This window comes from Orcinus orca, chromosome 3 (assembly GCF_937001465.1).
Source record: "Orcinus orca chromosome 3, mOrcOrc1.1, whole genome shotgun sequence".
NCBI lineage: Eukaryota > Metazoa > Chordata > Mammalia > Artiodactyla > Delphinidae > Orcinus > Orcinus orca.
The window spans coordinates 109,216,194-109,239,398 of record NC_064561.1 but is presented as its reverse complement, the minus strand read 5'-3'; the positions used below and the strand labels follow the sequence as shown (position 1 = coordinate 109,239,398).

The 23,205-nt window shown below is 39.7% G+C and overlaps 1 protein-coding gene across 13 annotated transcripts in view; it reads right to left on the bottom strand.

The window, feature by feature from the left end:
- Positions 1-23,205, bottom strand: part of MCTP1 (multiple C2 and transmembrane domain containing 1) — a 543,328-nt gene that overhangs the window by 52,726 nt on the left and 467,397 nt on the right. The window contains exon 20 of one of the 13 annotated variants that reach the window (XM_049708426.1): positions 17,104-23,003. The exons of the other annotated variants lie outside the window; for them this stretch is intronic. Within the exon in view, the coding sequence (XP_049564383.1) occupies positions 22,971-23,003 (33 nt within the window). The 3' untranslated portion in view covers positions 17,104-22,970. Of the gene's footprint in view, positions 1-17,103; positions 23,004-23,205 lie in introns of those variants that run through there. 13 annotated transcript variants of the gene reach the window in all.

The following is a 23,205-nucleotide window of genomic DNA, read 5'->3' as shown; positions in this document are numbered from 1 at the left end:
GGACTCCTTGATGAAAAAAAATAGTTTTCAAGAATTTCTTGGAGCCAGAAGTATGGTAACACTGGATTTCAAGATTTCTGTTGGAACCACAAGCTAATCAGAAAACGAGAGGAGAAGTAAACTGTATCTAATATACTTTACTCTCCTAAGTAAAGACAAGATGCTGTTACCTTAACTGTTCACAGCAGACTAACCATTGGAAGACTGGCCAGCCTCTTCAGGAGCACTCAACACAACCAGAGGCTGGAAGATGAGCTGACTCTAGAAGGTCAAGAAATACAGTTATCCTTCATGCCTCTGCTCTAATTATGGCTCCACAGCATTCTTGTCCTTGACTTATGCCATGACCAGGGGTTATATTTTGATTCTGAGTGTCCATGTCTTATTAGGTTATGCACATCATATTTAAAAACTTAGATCAACCTTGGAAGAAGTTCAGAATTCTCATCCGCCTATATAATTTTTGCTTGCCCAATCTATCATTAAAGAGACTAAAGGAAAAAAAAATTCTTTGAATAGACAGAAGTATTTGCTGTGGATGACCAAGCAAAAGACACCTGCAGTAGTGTCTTACTAGTTGGCACCTCCTAGCACTTAAGATATATGCAGCCTTGTGCCCTGAAACCAGCTTCTGAAGAATGGAAAATATTTAAAATATATTATCAAAGCAGAGGAAAAACAGCTAGTTTCCCCCGATTTCAGAATCTATAAGTATTGTATCAAAGTAAGTAAGAAAACTGTAAGTGATCTTCTGCTAGAGATAACATTTATGGGGCCTGGGGCCACGAAGTATAAATACATCTTATCAATGCTGTGAAGTAAATACTATTATTACATCCGTTATACAGAAGAGGAAACTGAGGCTACAGAGAGGTTAAGCAATTTACCCAAGGTCACACAGTAGTAAATGATGGAGATGGGATCTAAATTGAGGAAATCTTGACTCCATCCAGAACCTGAATGCACCTTTACTCTAATGTGTATAATCACCTGGTAAAATCTATATCCTTCAGTAGAGAATTGCTGAATGAGAGACAAAGAGACTTGATGAACGAGAGATAGTATATTTTAGTCCCATTGTTCCCCAGATCACTGCTTACGTATTACAGAGCACATCACACCTCGTGCTACTGTCCACAACATGTGTCCTGGGCAGTCACAAAGAGAACACTAACCACAGAAACCTGTGTTCAGACCTTAACATTACTATCGCCCAACAGTTACCAAAGTCTGCACTTGCTTTTGTAATGTTATTGAAGTGCAGGGAGAAGCAATAAGTTCTTAATGGTTCAAGGTACATATTTTGGGGGTAGAAAAAACTTGATTTTTATAGTAATTCTCTCCCTTCATTATTTTAGGAACGTACTGGAACTCTGTAGTAATCATTAAGGCCATGCACAAATATTCTGGCTCTTTTCTTTTAGGATTGCACTTCTCCAGTCTCTGGAAGTTACCTGCTTTGGCCAGTGAAAGGTGCACAGAAGTGGTCTCTGTTGCTTCCGGGAGGAAGCTTTAAGACCCATTGCATGCTTTGCCATGTTTATCCTTTAGACTTAGTAACTGGCAATATTCCAAATAGTGGCTGCCCAAGGTCAGGACAACAGTGAAAGTGTGGAGCAAAGCTCCCTGCCCACCCCTGATGGATACATTTTATATGGAAGAAATAAAGCATTATCAGCAAGAAATTATCCATCAAGACTTGAAGTCATTGTTGCAGCAAAACCTCTCCTATCCTGACTGGTCTGCTCTTGCAGAAAATACTGATGCCTAATCTAAAGCGGCAACATAGTGAATATGGCAGAAGAAGGGGACTGGGCTTCTGGCTGTAGTGAAGGCCATCCGTGCTGCCAGCTAACAGGAAATATCCAGGCATTTCCAAAAGGACTAAAGACAGCAGTACAGAAAGAAAAAGTCCTCATGATCTAGGACTGAATGTGGTCAAGATTTCTCTGGAAGTAGAAATGTGAAATTTCCAGTTTCTACAATTGACTCAAACTGTCAGAAGCCCCAAAGAGGCCCCACATCTTTCCCATATGCTCTCGGACTTGAGCAAACACACCGTGAAAGCAGTGTGGAGTTTTTAACTGAAAACTGGCCAGGCTGAAGCAACCACTCGGAAGCAGACTATTTTAACTTTCCTGACAGACGGTAGACTAACCAAGGGCTTTTCTCTCTCCTTTTCTCCTTTTCAGTAATCATCGAAACGAGCGATGCTGTGAGTTAGGGGTTTAAACAGAAAGAAATTGAAATCCATGACAGTGATGACTTAATAATATTGCAAATTATAGTTTTTAGTTCAGGTAATTTAGCATACCAAATCACAGTTTAATTTCCTTCTGCAGAGCCCAGGCACGCGAGATAGTGTATGGGAGAAGGGGCAAGGCGGGGTGGAGGGAGAGGGCGAAGATGAGAGTGAGAAAAAAATGTTTAAGACCCCTCAAATGCAGGTGCCCTTGAAAGACTAATAAAAGTGCCCTGGAGAATGTAAACGACACTTCGTTAATATGTGCGAGGCCCATAGCCGTGATCTTTGGGAGGCCACGGGTCCTCGCTTCCTTTTGTTCAGGTGCCAGCTTCTCCTGCCTGCTGGAATGTGAGGATCAAGTGCCCAGAAGGAATGCATGAAGTGTGCAGAGCCCTGACAGCTGTCAAAGGAAAGAATGACTTTGAGAGTGTCAGCAAAGCCAGCTGCTGTTGAATGGCGTGTGTCCTTGATCGGGCTCCACACAAAGCCTCGTGAAGGAATGAAGGGTGGCGGCTGAATCACTCAATGATTTGTCTTTTGTTCTAGGATCAACCTTCTGGAAATAAACCACTCTTCAATCCGTACTCACCACTCAACTTGCAAAATATTCAAAATAGCTGTCTCAGGTATGTAGATTAATTCACCTGGCTGAAGCTGGGTTTGTGTGTTTGGCCAGAGAATCGGGGATGAATTCTGATTGAATTTCATCCAAAATGATCACCTGAGTTCCAGCCATGACAAGGTAGTGAGGACAAGTCCTTGGGACTAGCTTGAGAAATATTAGTTGTTCAAGCCTGTCAGTATCACCCAGCCAGGCTGCAGCTTACCAGCTTGACCGAACGTTCACTGGAGGATCTTGGAGCAGTTATATCCCTTCGCATGTATCTGAGTTTAGAGTTTAGGGGTCAAAGAACTAGGCTGAGTTTGCAGGTGTGTGAAACTAAAGTTCTCCAACTCTAGGATGCCTAAGAATCACCTAATAAAAAAAATTCCCACATCCTACCTTATCCTTACTGAATTAGAATCTCTTGAAGTGGGGCTAAGGAATCTGTTTTAACATGGTTCCTAGATTACTTCAATAAAAACTAGAGTCTTTTTCAAAATTTTCTCAAACTTACTTGAGTAGAAAGAGGAAAATATAACCCTTCATAAATATAAAAAGCACAAACACAAACGTATCTAAGAAAACAAAAACTCAATCCAAAGAACTGATATAAGTGAAAAATCATATCCTCTATCATCCAAACCAAGACACTTCTGAAGGTGAAATTGGGCGCTATTCATAATTACAGTAGGATAACAGGCATAAACTGGGACTCTGCTAGGCAAACGAGGGCCCTTGCTTACCTGAGTTCTAAGACTAACTTGGGCAGGAGACTTGATTAAGATTTAGGCCACTAACCCCACAGAAGCCTGCATCCAAGTCTCGAAGTATAGCAATCACTGCAAATACTTTAAGAGGGTCCTAAAGCCAGAGGATCTGGTTCAGAAGCTCACACTGGCTTGGGCAGAGCAGGATGAATTCTTAGGTCCCATTACCCTGCCTAGGAAGAGACCAGTAGAAACCATGACATGCCGGTGGAAGAATGCGCACAGTAGTGACATTTACCCACAGCAACTTCAGCAGTCTCATGACATGTAAATGATTGGTCCTCAAAGGCAGAGAAGAGGGGAAACAAACCAGGCATTATTCTATACTCATCTTACAGTTTTTAGGAAGCATCTTTTCCCTAAGTTTTTAGTTCTATTCTCATACAGTCTGCACAAACCACCTAACAATTATTGTCACATGGATTTCCTACTGCTTTCTTCCTGGGTGAACGATTGCAATATTATTGTAAGACAAAGGAAGAATGGGTTGTGCATTTTCATTATTCAGTGTATACAAAGAAATCAGTGTATAAAGGTTGTTTTAGAAGTACAAAATAGCTAAATGAGAGAGCATGTTTATCTAGGAAATTTCATTTATTTCTTTGGTTTTAATAATGACTGTGGTATATAGTTGCTTTTGCAAATAATTACAATGGATTTGCAAATAAATACAATGAAAGTAAAAATTGCCTATTTACTTTCAGATATTACTTCCATTTAAAAAATAAACTCAAAATATTGTATTCATTGAATACAGAACTTTACTCTTAGCTCTACTCCTAGCCCTAAAGTTGGAACCCCCGTCTTAAAATGTGAAGACCAAAGAAAATATATATGCAGAAGAATCTGAATTTTCATAAAGTAACTTCTCTTTTAGAAAGTATACGTAGGGTAGACCATGCCTCTTCCGTGTACAGTTGCCTGTGCCTGGAATGCAAGGGAAGCAAAATTGCCCTGCTGACCCCAAGAGAAGAGCAGTATCTGAGGAAACATTGAAATAATTACTAAATATGTGTATTAAAGAGGCATGGTGATAGTTACAGGAGAAGGGAAAGGGAAGTAAAGGAAGAGAGAACTCGTTCTTAGATGATATATCTTATTTACCTGAGAGAGTTAAAATGTATTGGCTATGCTTTTCAAAAAGTGGTCTTAATTACCCTTGAGATCAGAATTCCATATGAGGTAAATATGTTTTTAGATAGTTTTCTAAAATATGTATAATTTACTCAAGGAAAAAAGGACTGTGTCCTCTGGAGCCAATCTAGCCTCACAGGTAAATACAAATTTAAGTAGATTTCTAAGAAGTATATTATGTACAGTGGCTGATAGAGTGGAATGTCTATGAAGAAGCTGGGAAGGTGCGTCAGTTAAGTACATAATAAAAATGTATTGGAAATATACATCATTTTCTCAGTGGACTATAATTGGCTATGCATAGTAAAAAGTCTTATTTTAAAAAATGTATTCTGCGTCCACAGACTTTTAAATCTCAATAACTGCGTTATTTTTAAAACTCAGAATGCTAAGCAATATTAGTGAGAGTGACAGAAGAACTGCACGGTAGATGTCATTCTATAATTTACAACTCTCTTTGACATCTTTTTCTACTTCTTCTTCTTTTAAAGCAGACTTCATCTAAAGCCATAGGTGAAGCGTTAAAGAAGATGGGAAAAAAAAAAAAAATAAATTAAAAAAAAAAAAAAAGAAGATGGAGAACAAAATTCAACTTTCCTTACTAAACTGACTGATGCTTTCAGGAGTGTCAAAGTATATTTAACTTTAAAATATATCCTCTTATTTTCCAGAAAGAGGTTTTTTGGGTTTTTTAAAATTATAAACCAAAGAGAGAGGGAGAGGGAGGGAGAGAGGGAGAGAATTTTCAGCATCTAGAGTAAAATAATTATCTCGTTCTGTCATTTATACCTTCGTTTGGCGGGGAAGCCTTCTCTATCCTGCTAATTAAGAGACTTGCTCCTTCTAACACCTCACCATTCTCCCAGCCCATCCACTCAATTTTAGCTTCACTTGTCTCCTTCCCCTGCAACCTAAATGGACTTTAGTGTACCTGCCCTTATGTCCTTTCTGTATTGTTCTGGGCTGTTGAGCTGTGCACTGTTCTGCTTTGGCCACTACAGACTCCTGTGCTGTCACGTAGCCCCAGGTGAGCCTTCGCAGTTACTTGACGATCTGTTCATTCATCTTGTGTTGACGGACTATCACATTCCTCCCAAGTATTCTTTCAATCCTCTTCCTTTTTACAGAGCCTTCCATCCCAACTTTCAACCATTTCTCCCACTTTCCTGAGAAAACTGAGGTCACATGTGCTTTCTCAACACTCACTCTTTCACCAGAAGCTCCCCATGGAACTTCATCCCTTCTCCTGTGCTTTTCCTTCCATCCATGTCTATCTCTTCTGAGACCTTGATCCTCCTCTTCTAGCTCTGGAATTCCACCTTCCCCACTGGTTCCTTCTAAAACAGTATGAGCTCTCCATTACTAAGGCAAACCCCAAGTTCTTGCCAACTTCCTTAAGTTCTTGTCCTTCCTTCTCTTACCCTTTCAGAGTCAAACTATTCTGAAGGGCAGGTCATACAAGCTGCCTCCAACATGCCCTTGGCTTTCTGCTCCCACCACTCTAGGGAAACTATGAACACCAAGGTCATGACTAACATAATCACCAATGTTTATGACTTTTTTTTCAGTTCTCGTCTTCCACGAGAATTTGCCATATTTAATTCGAGAGACATATTTCTCAAAACTCTTAGTTTCCATGACAGAGACCCTCTGACTCCCCTCCTACCACTCTGACGATTCCTTGTCAGCCATACGCTCTGTTCCCCCTCTTCCCTGGCCCCGTAAATACAGGCATTCTCCACAGAACTGTCCTTGGCCCTCTTCTCTTTACTCTCAGCAGCCTCTGGTTCAGTAATTACTTTGATCTCTAATGAGGACTGCTCACATTTAGGTCTCTGGCCATAACCTCTTCTAGATTTAGTTTTCTATTTCTAGTGCAGGCATACCTTATTTTATTGTGCTTTGCAGATATTGCATTTTTTACAAATTGAAGGTTTGTGGCAACCCTGCATCAAGCAAGTCTATCGGCACCATATTTCCAACAGCATTTGCTCACTTCGTGTCTCTGTGTCACGTTTTGGTAATTCTCCTAATATTTCAAACTTTTTATTATTATTATATTTGTTATGGTGATTGTGATCAGTGATCTCTGATGTTACTACTATGACTTGCTGAAGGCTCAGATAATGGTTAGCATTTTTTTAACAATAAAGTATTTTTCAATTAAGCTATGTACATTGTTTTTTAAGACCTAAAAATGCTATTGTGCACTCAATACACTGCATACAGTGTAAACATAACTTTTATATTCACTTGGAAACCAAAAAATTTATGTGATTCACTGTATTGTGATATTCGCTTTATTGCAGTGGTCTGGAACAGAACCTACAATATCTCTGAGGTATGCCTGTGTCTGCTAGAATACTCAGTTTGGTGGCCTGGTGACATTTCAAACACAACATATGAGAAACAGAAGTAGTTTTCCTCCCCTCTAAAATCTATCCTTAACTCAGATCCTTTGTTCCATTTAATGACTTGAAAATCTTCCCAGGCACCCATGACCAGTGAAGCTGCTTCTGCTGCAAACAATAATGATAACACTACTAATAATATTACACCTAGGAAATCCTTACTGTATCACAGACATTGTTCTAAGCTTTCCACATATTTACCCATTTAATCCTCATGACAACCCTATATTGTTAACCCCATTTTACAGACGAGGAAACTGAGGGATAGTCACACAACAGCCTGGTTCCAGAGCCAATACTCTTAACCACTATGCTATCCTGCCTCGAGAAATCTTCAGTGATTGTTGGCAGCATTCTTAAGATGTGTTATAGCTGAGAGTGGCTGGAAAGTGGCTCATTCGAGGTATGAAGGAGTTGAAATTGGGTGGTGGTCATGGGAATGGAAAGGAGAATGACTGATGGGAACACATGGGGATATTTAATGACAGGAACCGCACTCAACTCAGTTACCTATAGCACCATGGGTAGTGGCTGGGTCTCAGAAACCTGTGAATGAGGATAGGAGTGAATTATACACATAGGGAGCAGAAAATTCCTTTTTCTACCATACTGGCAAAGGTAGAAGGAATTCTGATTCCTTATGGGAAGTATAGATGTTAGAGAGAAGATCAGAAAGATACTGGCAAAATGAAGATGATTTGACAGTCACTTTCCTTTTTTTTTTTGTGGCACATGGGCCTCTCACTGTTGTGGCCTCTCCCATTGCGGAGCACAGGCTCCGGACGCGCAGGCTCAGCAGCCATGGCTCACGGGCCCAGCCACTCTGCTGCATGTGGGATCCTCCCGGACCGGGGCACAGACCCGTGTCCCCTGCATCGGCAGGCGGATTCTCAACCACTGCGCCACCAGGGAAGCCCCAGTCACTTTTCTTTTACTAAATAATATACAGCATACAACATGGCTACTTTGAGTGGTTATGGGACTCTAATGTCTGATTTGCTGTTTTCTATTCATACATAATCTTTCTATTCATTGAGTATTTAACCAAATGCTTGCTATTAGTATACCAGCGTGCATAATATGTATTATACTACTTACTTCTGGTCACTAGAATTTATAATATTTTTGTGGAGGTATGACACATTAAAATTAAATAAGTTCATGAGTTAATAAATACTATGTAAAAGTCATAAAGCAATGTGGCATAGTGGTTTAAATCATGGGCTTTAAAGTCTAGATAGAATTGGGTCCTAATTTCAGCCTTTCTTTGTGACCTTGGATAAGTCACTTAGCCAAACAGAGTTCATTTTCCTCATCTGTAAAATGTAGACGATAGAACTTACTAAATACTTTCCATGAGGAAGAAATGAGAGGATGTATGTGAAGATAATGCTCAGCATGGTGCCTGGCACATAATTACACACACACACACACACACACACACACACACACACACACACAAAGGAAGGGCAAAAAAGATGAGTGTCAACTGAGGAAAACAAATATATTATTATATGTTCTGAAGTGGAGCTCAATATTGGCTAAAGAGGTAACTGGCTGGGGTGGGAGAAGCAGATTCCAGTTGAGTCTTAAAGGATGGACAGGTCTTGAATAAGCAGAAAGGGCATTTCATGTAGATAGCAAGGCAGAGCATATCAAGAGAATCTAAGAGGAAGGTACAAAATAAAGAGTAGTACAAACACAAAATCTACAGAACTTATATTACGGATTAGACAGAGAGAGAACCACCGAAGATGATTTGAGTTTTTGAGTCTTCACCAGTAAAATAACTGTGCTACTGGTAGAAATCCATCAGCTATGAAAGGAATCCATTTTTAGAGGAAGAACACAAGTTCAGGTTGAAATACACTGTTTGGGGTTATGATGGGACAACTTTCAATGTCTAGAGGATAGAAAGAGACAACAGACTTGGGACAAAAGGCATAGCCAGAGATTTTTCAGCTCCTTGAGAAGAAGAATTAGTTAGGTCTCATTTCTCTTTGTATCCCTCAGAGCACCTACCATGGTGCTTTGAATATTCCAAGTAGATTAACACTTGTTGCATGGATGAATGAATAAATGAATGAAAGTAAACATTTTGTTGTTATCTTCCTTGGGGATAGTTAAAATTGTGGGCACAGATCAGTTCTCTAAGGAAGAACAAACTTGGGACTACTCCAATACTGGAGACAAAAGACAAAAATTGAAGAGTTAGTGTAAAAAAACATGAATGCACAGGGAGATAGGGATAGAAGGGGATATTAAATGGTGGTCAAGGGGGCACTGGGATAAATGCACTAAAAAAGTGGAAGACCAAGAGAGGTTATTGATGTCTTCAGGGAGCAAGTTTAGTCAAATGTTACAGATGGAAGCCACAAAGGAAAGAATTAAGGTTGAACAAAAGCGGGGAGTAAATGGAGGCAACAGATGGTGATGGTGAATGAAGGGGAAGAAACCTCATTGCCCCTCACTGCACTTTTTTCTTAAAATGTGTCAGTATGTATTGCACAGAATAAACATTTGTCATAGGTGTGCCAATAATTAAGTGCACTCATAATGAATATGTGAAAGAATGAATGAATTGAATATGAAATCACTCATATTGAATACCACTGAATATCATTCATATTGAATAGGAAAAAATACTATCTCGATTTCTTTTTCTTAATCAGAAACATTTCACCTTCATTTCTGTGCTGTGGGTATGTAAATAGATACAAATGTACTCGTAGGTGACAAAGTTGGTCAAAACCTGTAAGATAAACACTTATCTCTTTCTAACATATTACTCTTTTTACCTGCTGTTATGGGAAAAGACCCACCCAGAAAGTTGTATCACTTTGCATTAGACTGTGGGAGGGGAATATTTACGAATAAATATAAGGAATTTAAATTTTCATATCAGTTGTTTTAGTATAAGCTATAGCCCCTCCAAGTGGCTCACATCTGGATAGTTTCTTTTATTAAAACTAATTGTTTTGCATGTTTGGAAAATGCACAATTTTATCATCATGAAGAAAAGTCTACATCATGTCTTTATACCATAAAAAGCAAACATGACTTACAGAAACAGAAAAACACCTGAAATCAATAAGCATCTATTTACTTCTCCCCATCTAAATGAAAAACAGGTATCAATAAAATATTTTAGCTATGGGTTTGCCTTTCTTTTTTTCTTTTTTTTTTTTTTTTGCGGTACGCGGGCCTCTCACTGTTGTGGCCTCTCCCGTTGCGGAGCACAGGCTCCGGACACGCAGGCCCCGGACGCGCAGGCTCAGCAGCCATGGCTCACGGGCGCAGCCGCTCCGCGGCACGTGGGATCTTCCCAGACCGGGGCACGAACCCGTGTCCCCTGCATCGGCAGGTGGACTCAACCACTGCACCACTAGGGAAGCCCGGGTTGGCCTTTTTTGCTACAGAATTCACGCAGAGTGGAGAAAACTCATGCTTGACACATTGAACTTCTAGTACAGTGTCAAGGTGAATTACTAAATCCTCAAAACCTGACCTTCTAATGAAGGCACTGATACAAGCAGAGTTGGTGAAGAAAACCACAAAGATACAAAAATGTATAAATATATGACCAGCTAGGGACAAATTTTGATGGAATTATCGCCAGATTTCCACAGACAAGGCATATCTATCAAATGTACCTACCATAAGCTTTGATTCCATTAATTTCCCGAGAAAAGACATCAGGTAGAGTTCTGGATACCAGGTGTGTAAACACTAAGAGATTCTGATATTACAGTATCTTTCACATAGAAACTTGAACACAACCCAACCAGATGCAGAAGCGAGTTTCCACTGGGAATGCTACCTACCCTTTTACTACTAGTATCATTATTTAAACGTTTAATGCAGGAGAAACTGAAGGCCAAAAAAGAACACGCCTGCACTTAATTTCAAGTGACAGCTAATACAGTGCATTAAAGGTGTAATACTATACACATGGTAGTTATATATAAATAGTAACATTAAAAGGGGTTACAACATCCCTAAGACATCCTAAGTCTAAAACACTTAAAAAGCACATTTGCAGTACAACTTATCCTAAATTATTTTAATTGGTTTCAAGAAGACTTCAGATTAGTAATGGGCTTTGACTTTTCCTGATTATAAAAGAGAAACACAGATGAATGCTTTTTAGACAGCCTAATATCATTCCCAGGTAGACTACCACGTAACCTGTGTTACTTAAATGCCATTAACCATCAACGAATGTTATTTTCACGTAAGTGTTTTATGTAAATTTTGTTTGCCTAAAGTTGTTAGTTCTCTTAATAAATATAGCTAATGCAAAATGTCTCTCTCTCTTTTTTTTTTTTTTTCTTTTTTGGTTCTTTCCTTGCATTCATTATCCAGGAACTTTTTCAAAGAGAAAGCGGGGAGAAAAAGGCAGAATGACAGAGCTTGAATACTTAGCAACCATTTTACCATTGAGGGTCTTTTTTTTTTTATAGTATGAAAAATAATCCAGTTACATTCTTTAGCTCCATTACTTACAAATAACTTATCTGAAAAAAAAAATCAAGTAAATCTGTCAGTTGTGGAAGTTTATTTTTCCATGTGTTATCTAGAGATAAGCCAGCCTGTACTATTAGATTTCCACTGACATAATTGTGCGTGAATTCTGATCTGATTTGGTATTACATGGTGCAAAAGGTGACACATTTTCTCTAATATACCCCATCAGAAAGGAAAGAAATTGCCAAAGTATGAAATCCGAGCACCTTGATTCAGAAACTATGTGACTTTGAGGTCAACTCAATGGAAAAGAACTTGTTCAAGTACCCCAGGCACTGAAGGTTGAGACAAGCAAATCTAATACCCAGGGTAGTTACTCTGTTGGATAATCAATAAAATCTTACATTATCAGACTGCAACAGCTGTATATTCGTTTATCATATTGTCGTGTGTGTCTCCAAAATATTCAGGTGTGGAATCACAAAGAATACAGATACTGTCCCCATTCCAAAATCATTGCTGATCAGAAGACTCGGCTAAGAAACCAGAACCAAGAAACAGAATTCATGTGCGTAACGTGCTGAATGTTGATTTTAACATCCACGAAATGTCACCTCACTACAGCAGAGAAACATTAGCTTCAAAGATCCTGGAAAAGAGGCTTGACCGAGTTACTCAGAGTTCTTACAGCACAATTTTTAGAGATATAAGTGATCTTTGAAATCCTATGAGAAATGTCCTTGAACAAATTAATAAAATACCAGATGTGAACTGCTGGCAATTCCAAGTACATTTTCTAAAAAGTAGAAACTCTTACGTTTTAGGTCGGAAGTGTTGTACCACCTCTTTTCCTCACTTGGCATTTTATTTCTGGCAGCCACGCAGAGTAAATAAGTACTTCCAGAACACAGGACTAGCATTTCGTCCTCCATCGGTGGAGGACGATGAATGCCCATTACAACTTAAACAGGAATTTAAAAAGGATTCTTTACAACTCCTTCCTACCCCCACCCCCCAATTAGTTTCAAAGGAGAGCTTAGGTAGAAGGTGAAATTTGGAGACTACATCTTTGTCTATGGGCAAAGCAAAAGAGGAGAGATTTAGGGAGCCCTTCAAGTTTTCAGTGGAGAAGTTGAGAATGACAACTTAGTCAATCCTTTGTTGCTTCTCCTTTCGTAAAGCAAAAACAAAAGTGAAATAAAAAGAAATAGCAGGATAAAACTTGGATATACCTGGCAATTTGAAAGTGCTCTGTTTATTTTTGAGATAACCTAATCCAGCACTATGTGCAGATAAACCTTAGACAAATAAACCTTAGGAGAGAGTCTCCTGGTAATAGGCTCCATATTCCTGAAGGCTACAGGACATCTATTAGAAGTTTTTGCTCTTTGGAAATTGTGGCTGATTTAATTTTTGAAAGATGGCCACACAACATCTCTTACCCTTTAGGTTCTTATGCAATATGACCTTGACACTCCTGATGAAGAGGGAGAGTCGAATTCACCCTCTCCTTGAATCTGGGCTGATTTTAGGGACTTGCTTGACTAATAGAATATGACAGAAGTGACATTCTGGAACCTTCCAAGGCTAGGTCATAAGCACCCTTGCAGCTTCCACCTGGACTTCTTGAAACACTCGATTTTGAATTCTCCCTCTCAGGACCCAGTTGCCATGTTAGGAGAAACCAGCAACAACCTCTAGTCATCTGACTGAGCCACCTTGAATGTCCAGCCTTTAGATGACCACAGCCCCAGACATCTGGCTGGAACCATACGAGAGATTCAGGCAAGAACTGCCCAGGTGAGCCCAGTCAATGCACTGCATAGTGGAGAAATGGAAAATTATTGCTTTAGGTCACTAAGTTTTGTTTTCTGGGGGTTGGTAAGGCTGTTATACAAAAAGTGGTAGGCTTTGGAGGCAACAGACTAGAGTTTGAAGTTTGGTTGTTTTACTTCTTTTGTGACTTTTAGTGAGTTACTTTATGCCTCAGAGGTTTCTGTCTTCATCAGAAAAATAGTGACAATAGTAGCTGCTTCTCAACTGACCCATATTCCTCCAGCATCATATTTTCCTAATGACTCTTAGATCAAGGCCAGAATAAGCACGGTTACTATATATGTTCTACTCTGAACCAACTTTTGAGGCATCAAAAATATTTGGCCTCCTTTTACATTCATACTTCTTGCTTCCACATTGGATCTGTGTTTACTTATTGGAAGCACACTGAATAGGTGAATGGGAAAAAGGCACTATTCATAGACCTGTTGCCATCATTTTTCCAAACACTCTCTCAAGACCTAGAACGCAGGGAAAAAAGAGGACTGGGGCAGGCATATAGGACACTTTCTCTGTCTGTACTGGACAGAACGGGCTCTGGCTCTGCAGAATTGCATCCCAAGTGACCTAGCTGTCATCTCTAGGTGGGTCAACAGGCTTTGCTGGGAAGGAAAATTAATGAGAGGATTTCTTTTCCGATCTCAGTTTCTTCATCGTCAGACAAGTTACTTAATTCCTAGTCTTAGCTTCTTCTCTATTAGATAAGTTAACTGGTTTCTAGGCTCAACTACTTCTCTAATGTAGTCACATTATCTGGTTTCTAGCTGCTTCCTCACTAGCCAAGTTAATCTTCCTGATACTGAAGCATGGGAAGGATCCTTGATAAGCCAATACACAGAGTCATCGAGAACATTAAATAAGGTAAGGAAGGGAAAGCACTTTGAAACACTGAAGTGCTACATACATATAAGGATGCCTCAGCTAGGCATCTCCCAGTCATCCAAAACCCTCAATTTCCCCTTACTCTACCCAACATAAAAATTTTCAATAATCTTCTTACAGTCATTATTAAAAATATCTCTCAAATTTGTTTCTTTCTATTGTCATTATTACCATTTAGGTGTAAGATGCCATTATTGATGGCCGGAGTAACTGTGGAACTTTCTAGCCTATTTCCCCACTTCAAATCTCATCTCTTTTCATGCCATCCTCTGCCCCATTGCCAAAGTTTCCTTTGTAAAGTACAAGTTTCATCATGACAAATCTCTACTTTAGAACTGCCTTTTATTCTTCACTGGTTGGAGAATAGAATTCAAATTCCTTAGATGATGCCAAAGCCTTCACAACCGTAAATTTCCCTGTCCAGTGTCATTTTCCTCCACTTCTGCCCCTACTACCCCACATACTCCTTGACTTTACACACCACACTTCCTCATACATCCTCATTCATCCTTCAAGACCCAAACCAAATGCCATTTTCTCCGTGCAACATTTGCAGACAGTCCTATGAAGATGGTCACCCTCCTGTTTTTCTCACCCAGATTCTGTTCACAACTTTATTATAGCATTTTTCTCACCGTATTACAAGTATTAGTTTACATCACCAAGGGTCCCATCAGACAGTGACTCCTGAAAGGCCCATATTGTGTCATATTTCTCTTGGTTTACCCAGTGACTTGTCCTTCAATATATGTTTATGGTAAAAAAAAAAAAAAAAAGGTATCCGTTTTCAATAAGAAGGACACAATGGCAAAATAGTTCAACCTATACCTGAGATTGGGCTTCAAGGGGTGGGAATATGTTTGTGAATTTAGGAAGAAAATAACATTTTAAAACTTCCTATCTGAGACTTTGATTGCTTTTGAAAAAAACGTTTGTCAAATTATATCATGACATTGATTCATGCAGAGGATACGGCATAGAATGCTGTATCTATCAGCCTAGCCTAATTATGTTGCAGTGAGAAAAGACCTCAAAATCATAGAGGCGTATAAAAACAAAGGCTTATTGTTTGCTCACGTTACCTGTCCATATGGGTTGGCTCCAGGTCCTCTTTATTCCAGACCTCAGGCTGACTGAAGACCTCCTACATGGACAGTTGCAGCTGTGTTTCAGGGGGAAACAAAGAGAACTGGCAGAGCCAAGGATGGCTCTTGAGCCTTCACGTTGGGAAGTGGCATGGGTCAAAGTGAGTTACGTGGCCAAGTCTGAGATCAGTAGGCAGGAAAGTACATTTTGAACAGAAGGCAATCTGCCATAGATGCTACGGAAGGTAAAGAGACAGGTGACATTGTCACTACCACGTTAAGACCTCTAGAATAGTTTCCTGTTGACAGGAATCTAAGAAAACACACCCTGCTAACATGATTATAGCCATATATCTTCGTTTACTTTGAGTCTAGCTAAAGTTGGAAAATTTCAAAGAAAAAAAAAGTACCATGAAGTTTTTATATCTATTAATTCTACACTAATTATGGAGTGTGATGAAACACAAAAAGTGAAGTATTTCTTGTGGGACAAGATTCTGGCCCATGGAAGCATGGAACCAATAAAATTGAATGAGTACCTTAGGCTGCGTACTCTAAAAATCTATTAGACCTTGTGGATCTTTTTCTTTATATAAAAATATCTTGATTTTTACAGACTGGAGGTTTACCTGGCTTTGGATTTTCCCCAAGAAAAAACACTTGTATTAAAACATTTTTTGAGTTCAACATATCACCAAGAGAAATAACCCAGAGGCCATTGAAATATTGTGGTGAAGCCACACATTTCTTGAAGTTGTGTTCTCATCAAATGATGTCACCACTACAGTTTCTGACCTTTCTTTAATATTTCATTTTCTGCATGTAACTTAGAGAAAATAGATACCTCCATTTGCATAGCCAACTCCTGTTGGCAAGTTATCACAATCGAGGAAGAATTCCTACTTCGTGAACTCCTTTTAGAACCTGCAGAGTCAACGTCTTTAACATGGTGAAGAATTTCTTTGCCAAACAAACTTCCAGGCAGAATAAAAATCTTGGCACTCTGCGCTCAGATGGAGCATCTGTGATGCTTGGCAACACATCTGGTTCTGCTGCTTTGGTGAAGAAACATTCTCCTCATCTCAACATGCAGTTGTGTCAGCCAGTGTCAACGACTCCGCCAGCGATCATGAAAAACTTGTCTCTATTTCTATGAACGTTGTCAACCTCCTGAGAGCCAGGGCTGACACACTTCTATTTCAAGAAGTTTTGTCAAGAAATGGGAGTAGAAGAGTCAATTCATTTCTGCAATACAGAAGTTAATTAGCTTTCCAGAGGACCTGTCTTCGAATGTTTGGTTGACCTTCAAATGAAAGTTCCTCTTTTTTGAGGCAAAGGAAATCCAACTATTAGAATAACCCAAAAGGAAATGGTCCAATCATAGTTAGCTTTACTTGATGGATATTCTTGCCAAATCACCTAGGTAATCAATCTTTTCATTTAAATTCTTTTAGCTCAACAGCCACTCTGGAGGGGCACATGGCGGGCAGACAGCTACCTAAACATTCCAAGGCTGGAGAAGGGCTTCTGCAAACTGGAACAAGGAGCGACAAAGCTTCCCAATTTGTTTACAGGTAGAAACCCACAGACAGCTGGAATCCTTAGATAACCCTTTGAAAGCTAATCCTGCCTCTGATGACCTTAACATGCAACCATGAATACTTGATCCTTTAAAAAAAAAATGACAAAGCATTAATGATGCAGACTTCTCAAAGCATGATCTCAACAAGGATTTTGGAGAACTCTAGGAATCTCACTATGCCTAACCCTCATCTAATAAAGCCACAGCAGCTCCCATTTTGTTTGTTACTGTTTTCTTTTGCCAAATCAGTATTTTAAGCACTTATTGCTGTGATACTGAAAAGTCATAGTCAAACAGATGTCAAAAATAATAAGTCTATTGCTGTGTCAAAAAAACCACTCCGTAATTTTAATATCAAAGCCAAACATCAGCCTTCTTGTAGAAGCTTACTTTTGAGCTGAATTCAACTTTATTTTTACTTGAAAAATTTGCATTTATCTCAGGTGTTTGAGGAAAATAGGCATTAATGTCAAGAAAAATGTGGTGAGAACAACAGAGATAAGACTTTAGGAAGATACGTTATAGTCTCTGTAAAATAATTCAATTTCCATTGCAAAAAAAAGGTACAAAAAAGTTATTTGTATATGTGTTTATATGTTTTCTTCTGGGGAGAATGTCTACAGCTGCCTTTAGATTCTGAAAAGGTCTGTGACCCAAATAAGGCTAGTACCGTCTGCCCTGGTTCTTTGCAGAGTGAAACATTTTAAGGAATGGAATGAAAGTTGTGAGGAAGTGAACTTCTGTTGAAAACTGAAGTTAACCATGCCTTGGTGCTCCACTCACCAATGAATAATAGAGGTTCCTCAATAGGAAAGTAATCAACTGCACTAGAGATGGGCTCTAACCCACTCTCCTTTTGGACAAACTTTTCTGAAATAAAAACTAAGGCAATTTGGAAAAAAATATTTGTTTTGTTAGATTCTGTTTTTAGTTTCCATATTAAATGAAGAACTGTAGAGCCATATTTTTGCAGAAGAGTATAACTAAGATAATAAGGAAAAATTAGGAACTCAGATCTAGTGCTTTAAAATGCAGCATTTTTTCTGAGAAGTATAGAAAATGCAGTTGGAAGGTGCCTGTATTAGTTCCTATTGCTGCTATAACAAATTATCATAAACCTAGGCTTAAACAACACAAACTTATTATCTTACAATTTGGCAGTTCAGGAGTTGAGAATGGATCTCACTGGCCTAAAGTCAAGATGTGGACAAGACTGCATTTCTTTCTGGAGACTCTAGGGGCCTTTCCAGTTTCTAGAGGCTGCCCACGTTCCTTGGCTTATGGCCCCTTTCCTCTTCCTTCAAAGCCAGTACAGCTGCTCACCTCCCTGCTCTGCCCCCAGTCAGTGTGTGTTTTATTAATGCCAATGCTCTGGCCCTGACTGTGGGTTCCCACGGTGGGTCCTCTATGGCTGCTCCTTCAGCTGCTGTTTCTTGATCTCCAGGTTCTCCTTGTACTTGTACTTGTTGAGCCTGCGGTGCAGGGCACATGCTTTTTTGGGCAGCAGATCCTGGGGCTTATGAACTTTCTGAGGTTCTCCTTCTGAATCTGGTTAATGATGGTGAGAACAAGGGTGACAGACTGGCAGACAGCTCAGGTCTCCGGGAGCTTGGACCATATGCCACCTGTCACTTTGGCGATGTGCACCTGGGAGAGCTCCACCTTCAGGTGGTCCAGATGTTTCAGCAGCTCTTCTTTCTTGCTGGGAAGGTTCTGAGCATTTGTTTTGGCCATTGCTGCACACTCTGATGGTCTCTTCCACTTTTTTTTTTTTTTTTTTTTTTTATGCAGTACGCGGGCCTCTCACTGTTGTGGCCTCTCCCGTTGTGGAGCACAGGCTCCAGACGCGCAGGCTCAGCGGCCATGGCTCACGGGCCCAGCCGTTCCGCGGCATGTGGGATCTTCCCGGACCAGGGCACGAACCCGTGTCCCCTGCATCGGCAGGCGGACTCTCAACCACTGCACCACCAGGGAAGCCCGGTCTCTTCCACTTTTTAAGGACACTTGTAATATTGGGCCCACTCAGATAATCCAGGATAATCTCCCTATTGTAAAATGAGCTGTTTAGCAACCTTCACCCCATCTGCTACCTAATGCCTCTTTGCCATGTAGTGTAACATATTCTCAGGTTCTAGGGATTAGGACAGGACCTCTCTGAGGGGCTATTATTCTGCCTACCACATAGCTCCTTAGCTGGGATGATGGGAAAGAGCTGAAAGCATAAGAGAACAGTGAGAAGAAGTGGAAACCTAGATGTAAACAGCCCCTAGCTGGGTTGGATAGTATGTTCTCTGATTGTGCTACTAAAGATCATCCCTGAGATAATTTGCATCTACTTTTTTTTTTTTTTTTTTAGTGGAAAACCTTAAGGAAGTATAAAGATTCTATACTCGGAAACCTGAGTTTTAGCCCTGGCTCTGCCACTTATTGTCTATATCACCTCTAGCAATTCACTTAAGTTGTATGAACTATGGTTTCCTCATTTTAAAATGAGGTCTAGAAGGGGCAGGGAGAGGATGGACTGGCATCTGCTGAGTGTCAGGGGCTCAAAGAAAGGAATCATGGAATTGCAGAAGTTCCACTGGCCCATAAGGGGGTCCTGGGATGAGAAACACCTGGTGCCCCTGGTGCCAGAGGCCCCTAATCCTAGACTCCTGCTAAGGACTCTGGTCCATGCCACCTATCAAGCAAACCTCAGTCATTGTGGACACATCCCCTGATGCCCCAGTCAGGGTCACAGTGTTACGGAGCCTGGCTCCAGGGGCCAGCCATGTGTGCTGGATGGGCTCTGGCCCAAGGGCTGTGCACAGGCAGCTCCTGAGAGGCCAAAGGGGGGAGTCAGCTGCGTGTGTGCAGGCAGAAGGCCTCCTGCCTTCCAGGAGACGGAAGGCCATGGGGCAGCAAGGCAGCCTTCTTTTGCCCGTCCTGGGTATCCACCAGTTTTAATTTTGCTATGATTCTAGATGTAGTAGAGATTGTTTCTACTGACTTGAGGTCAGTAGGCTGTCTGCTCAGTGGGCCCAGGCATCAACAGGTTCCCAATAGGAGGAATGGACCCTTTCCCACTTTTTGCCAATTTTATTCTTATTTGCTCTTCTCCCCAGAAGGAAGCAACAAGGGTAAAGAGCCCGTCGGGCTTTCTGCATGCCCAACTGCCCTCACTGCAGAGGTGAATTAGATAATAAGCAAGTGGAACATATTGTACTATGACTATAAAATATATCTCAGTTTATACCTCTGGTATGAGATGTTTCCTATAATGTTTGAAAGGACGTGTCTAGGCAGGCAGGCTTTTCTAATTTCTCTACTTTAGGATAGTTATATCAGGGTCTAGCAAAACAAGAAATGGAAAGACTGTTCCATTTTTGTTCTAGAGCACGGGTGGGACTAGATGGTTGTATCAGGCAGAATTCTAAGATGGCTGCCAAGATTCCTACCTCTTGGTGTATATGGCCTGAATAATCCCCTGCCTTTGTGTGTGAGGGGGATTTTGGAATATGATGGGATAGTTATTCCTATGATTAGGTTATGTTACACGGCACAGTTCACTTTAAAAAGGGAGATTATCTTTGGTGGGCCTGACCTAATCAGGCGAGCCCTTAAAACAACGGGGTTCTTCCTGAAGAAACAGATTTGAAGTATGAAAGAGATTTGAGACAGGGGTGATTCTCCACTGATGGATATAAAGATGGATGGGGCCATGGAAAGTGGAGACGAAGAGCAGAAAGCCAACAAGAAAGCAAGGGCTTCAGTCCTTCAACTACAAGGAACTTCATTCTACCAACAAACTAAATGAGCTTGAAAGTGGATTTTTCTGCAGAGCCTCTAGACAGGAACTCAGCTTGACTGATACCTGAGTGTGAGACTGAGCAGAGAACCCAGTTGAGCCACACCTGGACTTCTGATCTACTGAACTGAGAGCTAATAAATGCGTATGGTTTTAAACCAGAAATAAACTCACACACTATGGTCAATTATTCTACGACAAGGGAGACAAGAATATACAATGAAGAAAAGACAGTCTATTCAATGAGTGGTACAGGAAAAACTGGACAGCTACATGTAAAAGCATGAAATGAGAATACTCCCAAACACCATATGCAAAAATAAACTCGAAGTGGATCAAAGACCTAAATGTAAGGTCAGCCACTATAAAACTCTTAGAGGAAAATATAGGCAGAACACTCTTTGACATAAATCACTATAATATCTTTTTTGATCCACCTCCTAGAATAATGAAAATGAAAACATAAATAAACAAATGGGACCTAATTAAACTTAAAAGCTTCTGCAGAGCAAAGGAAACCATCAACAAACTGAAAAGACAACCTACAAAATGGGAGAAAATATTTGCAAATGAAGCAACTGACAAGGGATTAATTTCCAAAACATACAAGCAGCTCATGCAGCTCTATGTCAAAAAAACAAACAATCCAATCAAAAACTGGGCAGAAGATCTAAATAGACATTTTTCCAAAGAAGAGATACAGATGGCCAAAAAACACATGAAAAGATGCTCAACATCACTAATTATTAGAGAAACGCAAGTCGAAACTACAATGAAGTATCACCTCATACCAGTCAGAATGACCATCATCAAAAAGTCTACAAATAACAAATGCTGGAGCGGGTGTGGAGAAAAGGGAACCCTCCTACACTGTTGGTGGGAATGTAAACTGGTGCAGCCACTATGGAGAACACTATGGAGGTTCCTTAAAAAACTTAAAATAGAGCTACGATATGATCCGGCAATCCAACTCCTGGGCATATATCCAGACAAAACCACAATCCGAAAGGATACACGCACGCCAATGCTCACTGCAGCGCTATTTACAATAGCCAAGACATGGAAGCAACCTAAATGTCCATCAACAGAGGAATGGATAAAGAAGATGTGGTACATATATACGATGGAATATTATTACTCAGCCATAAAAAAGAATGAAATAATGCTATTTGCAGCAACATGGATGGAACTAGACATTATCATACTAAGTGAAGAAAGTCAGACAGAGAAAGAGAAATAGCATATGATATCACTCATATGTGGAATCTAATTTAAAAAGATACAAATGAACATATTTACACAACAGAAATAGATTTACAGATACCAAAAGCAAACTTACAGTTACCAAAGGGGAAACGAGGGGGGGGGAGGGATAAATCAGGAGCTTGGGATGAACATACACACACTACTATATATAAGGTAGATTTAACCAACAAGGACCTACTGTATAGCACAGGGAAGTCTACTCAATATTCTGTGATAACCTATATGAGAAAAGAATCTAAAAAAGAATGACTATATGTATATGTATAACTGAATCACTTTGCTGTCCACCTGAAACTAACACAACATTGTAAATCAACTATACTCCAATAAAATTAAAATATGAAAAAAAGAAATCCTATTTTAATATTTTATAATGAACTATTACTAGTCCTAGCAAATAAATATTTTAAAATTAAAAAAGCCTCTAAGTTTGTGATAATTTGTTATGCAGCAATAACACCAATAATACTACTAATAAATACTAACCACAAAATTTTAAAATAAAATAAATAATAATAAAATAATAAACAAAAAATAAAATACTAATAAGCTAATACAATGGTATTCCACTTAAAGATAAGTTAGGATTTTTTTTTGTCTCCTCCTTTCCTGCCTTTCTCCAAAGCTTTAATCCATTTCCCCACCATGTAGTTATTTCATTGACTATAACTAGAAAATACTGTTTTGTCAGATTAAAAGCTCCTCTCATACCACTTACTTATTAGAGTTATCTCTTTCTTCCCCCCCTCACAGTTAATTTGAGATGCAGAGATGTATGCATCTTGGGTATATTATATACATGTTTAGGGCTGGAGGATCAAACCAGAAAATACAGATCTTGAGAAGTAAGGCAAATAATCTGTGTTCTGACGTAACTGAGATATATTTCATTCATTGTAGCTACTTATCTTGAAACACAGTAAGCTTGACATAATGGCTGAAGAAAAAAGAGAAGCAATGTAAGCATAAATGTCTGAACATTTTAATATCTTTTTCGATAAACATTACTAGAATGCCATGCATTTGGATCCATGTTTTTCCTGAGGAAAACCTGCATTCTATCTTCTGCTTCCTGATACTGCAGCTGGATCCTATTATAAGGGTAGGACACAACATGGGAAGCATGCCTAAACTTTTAA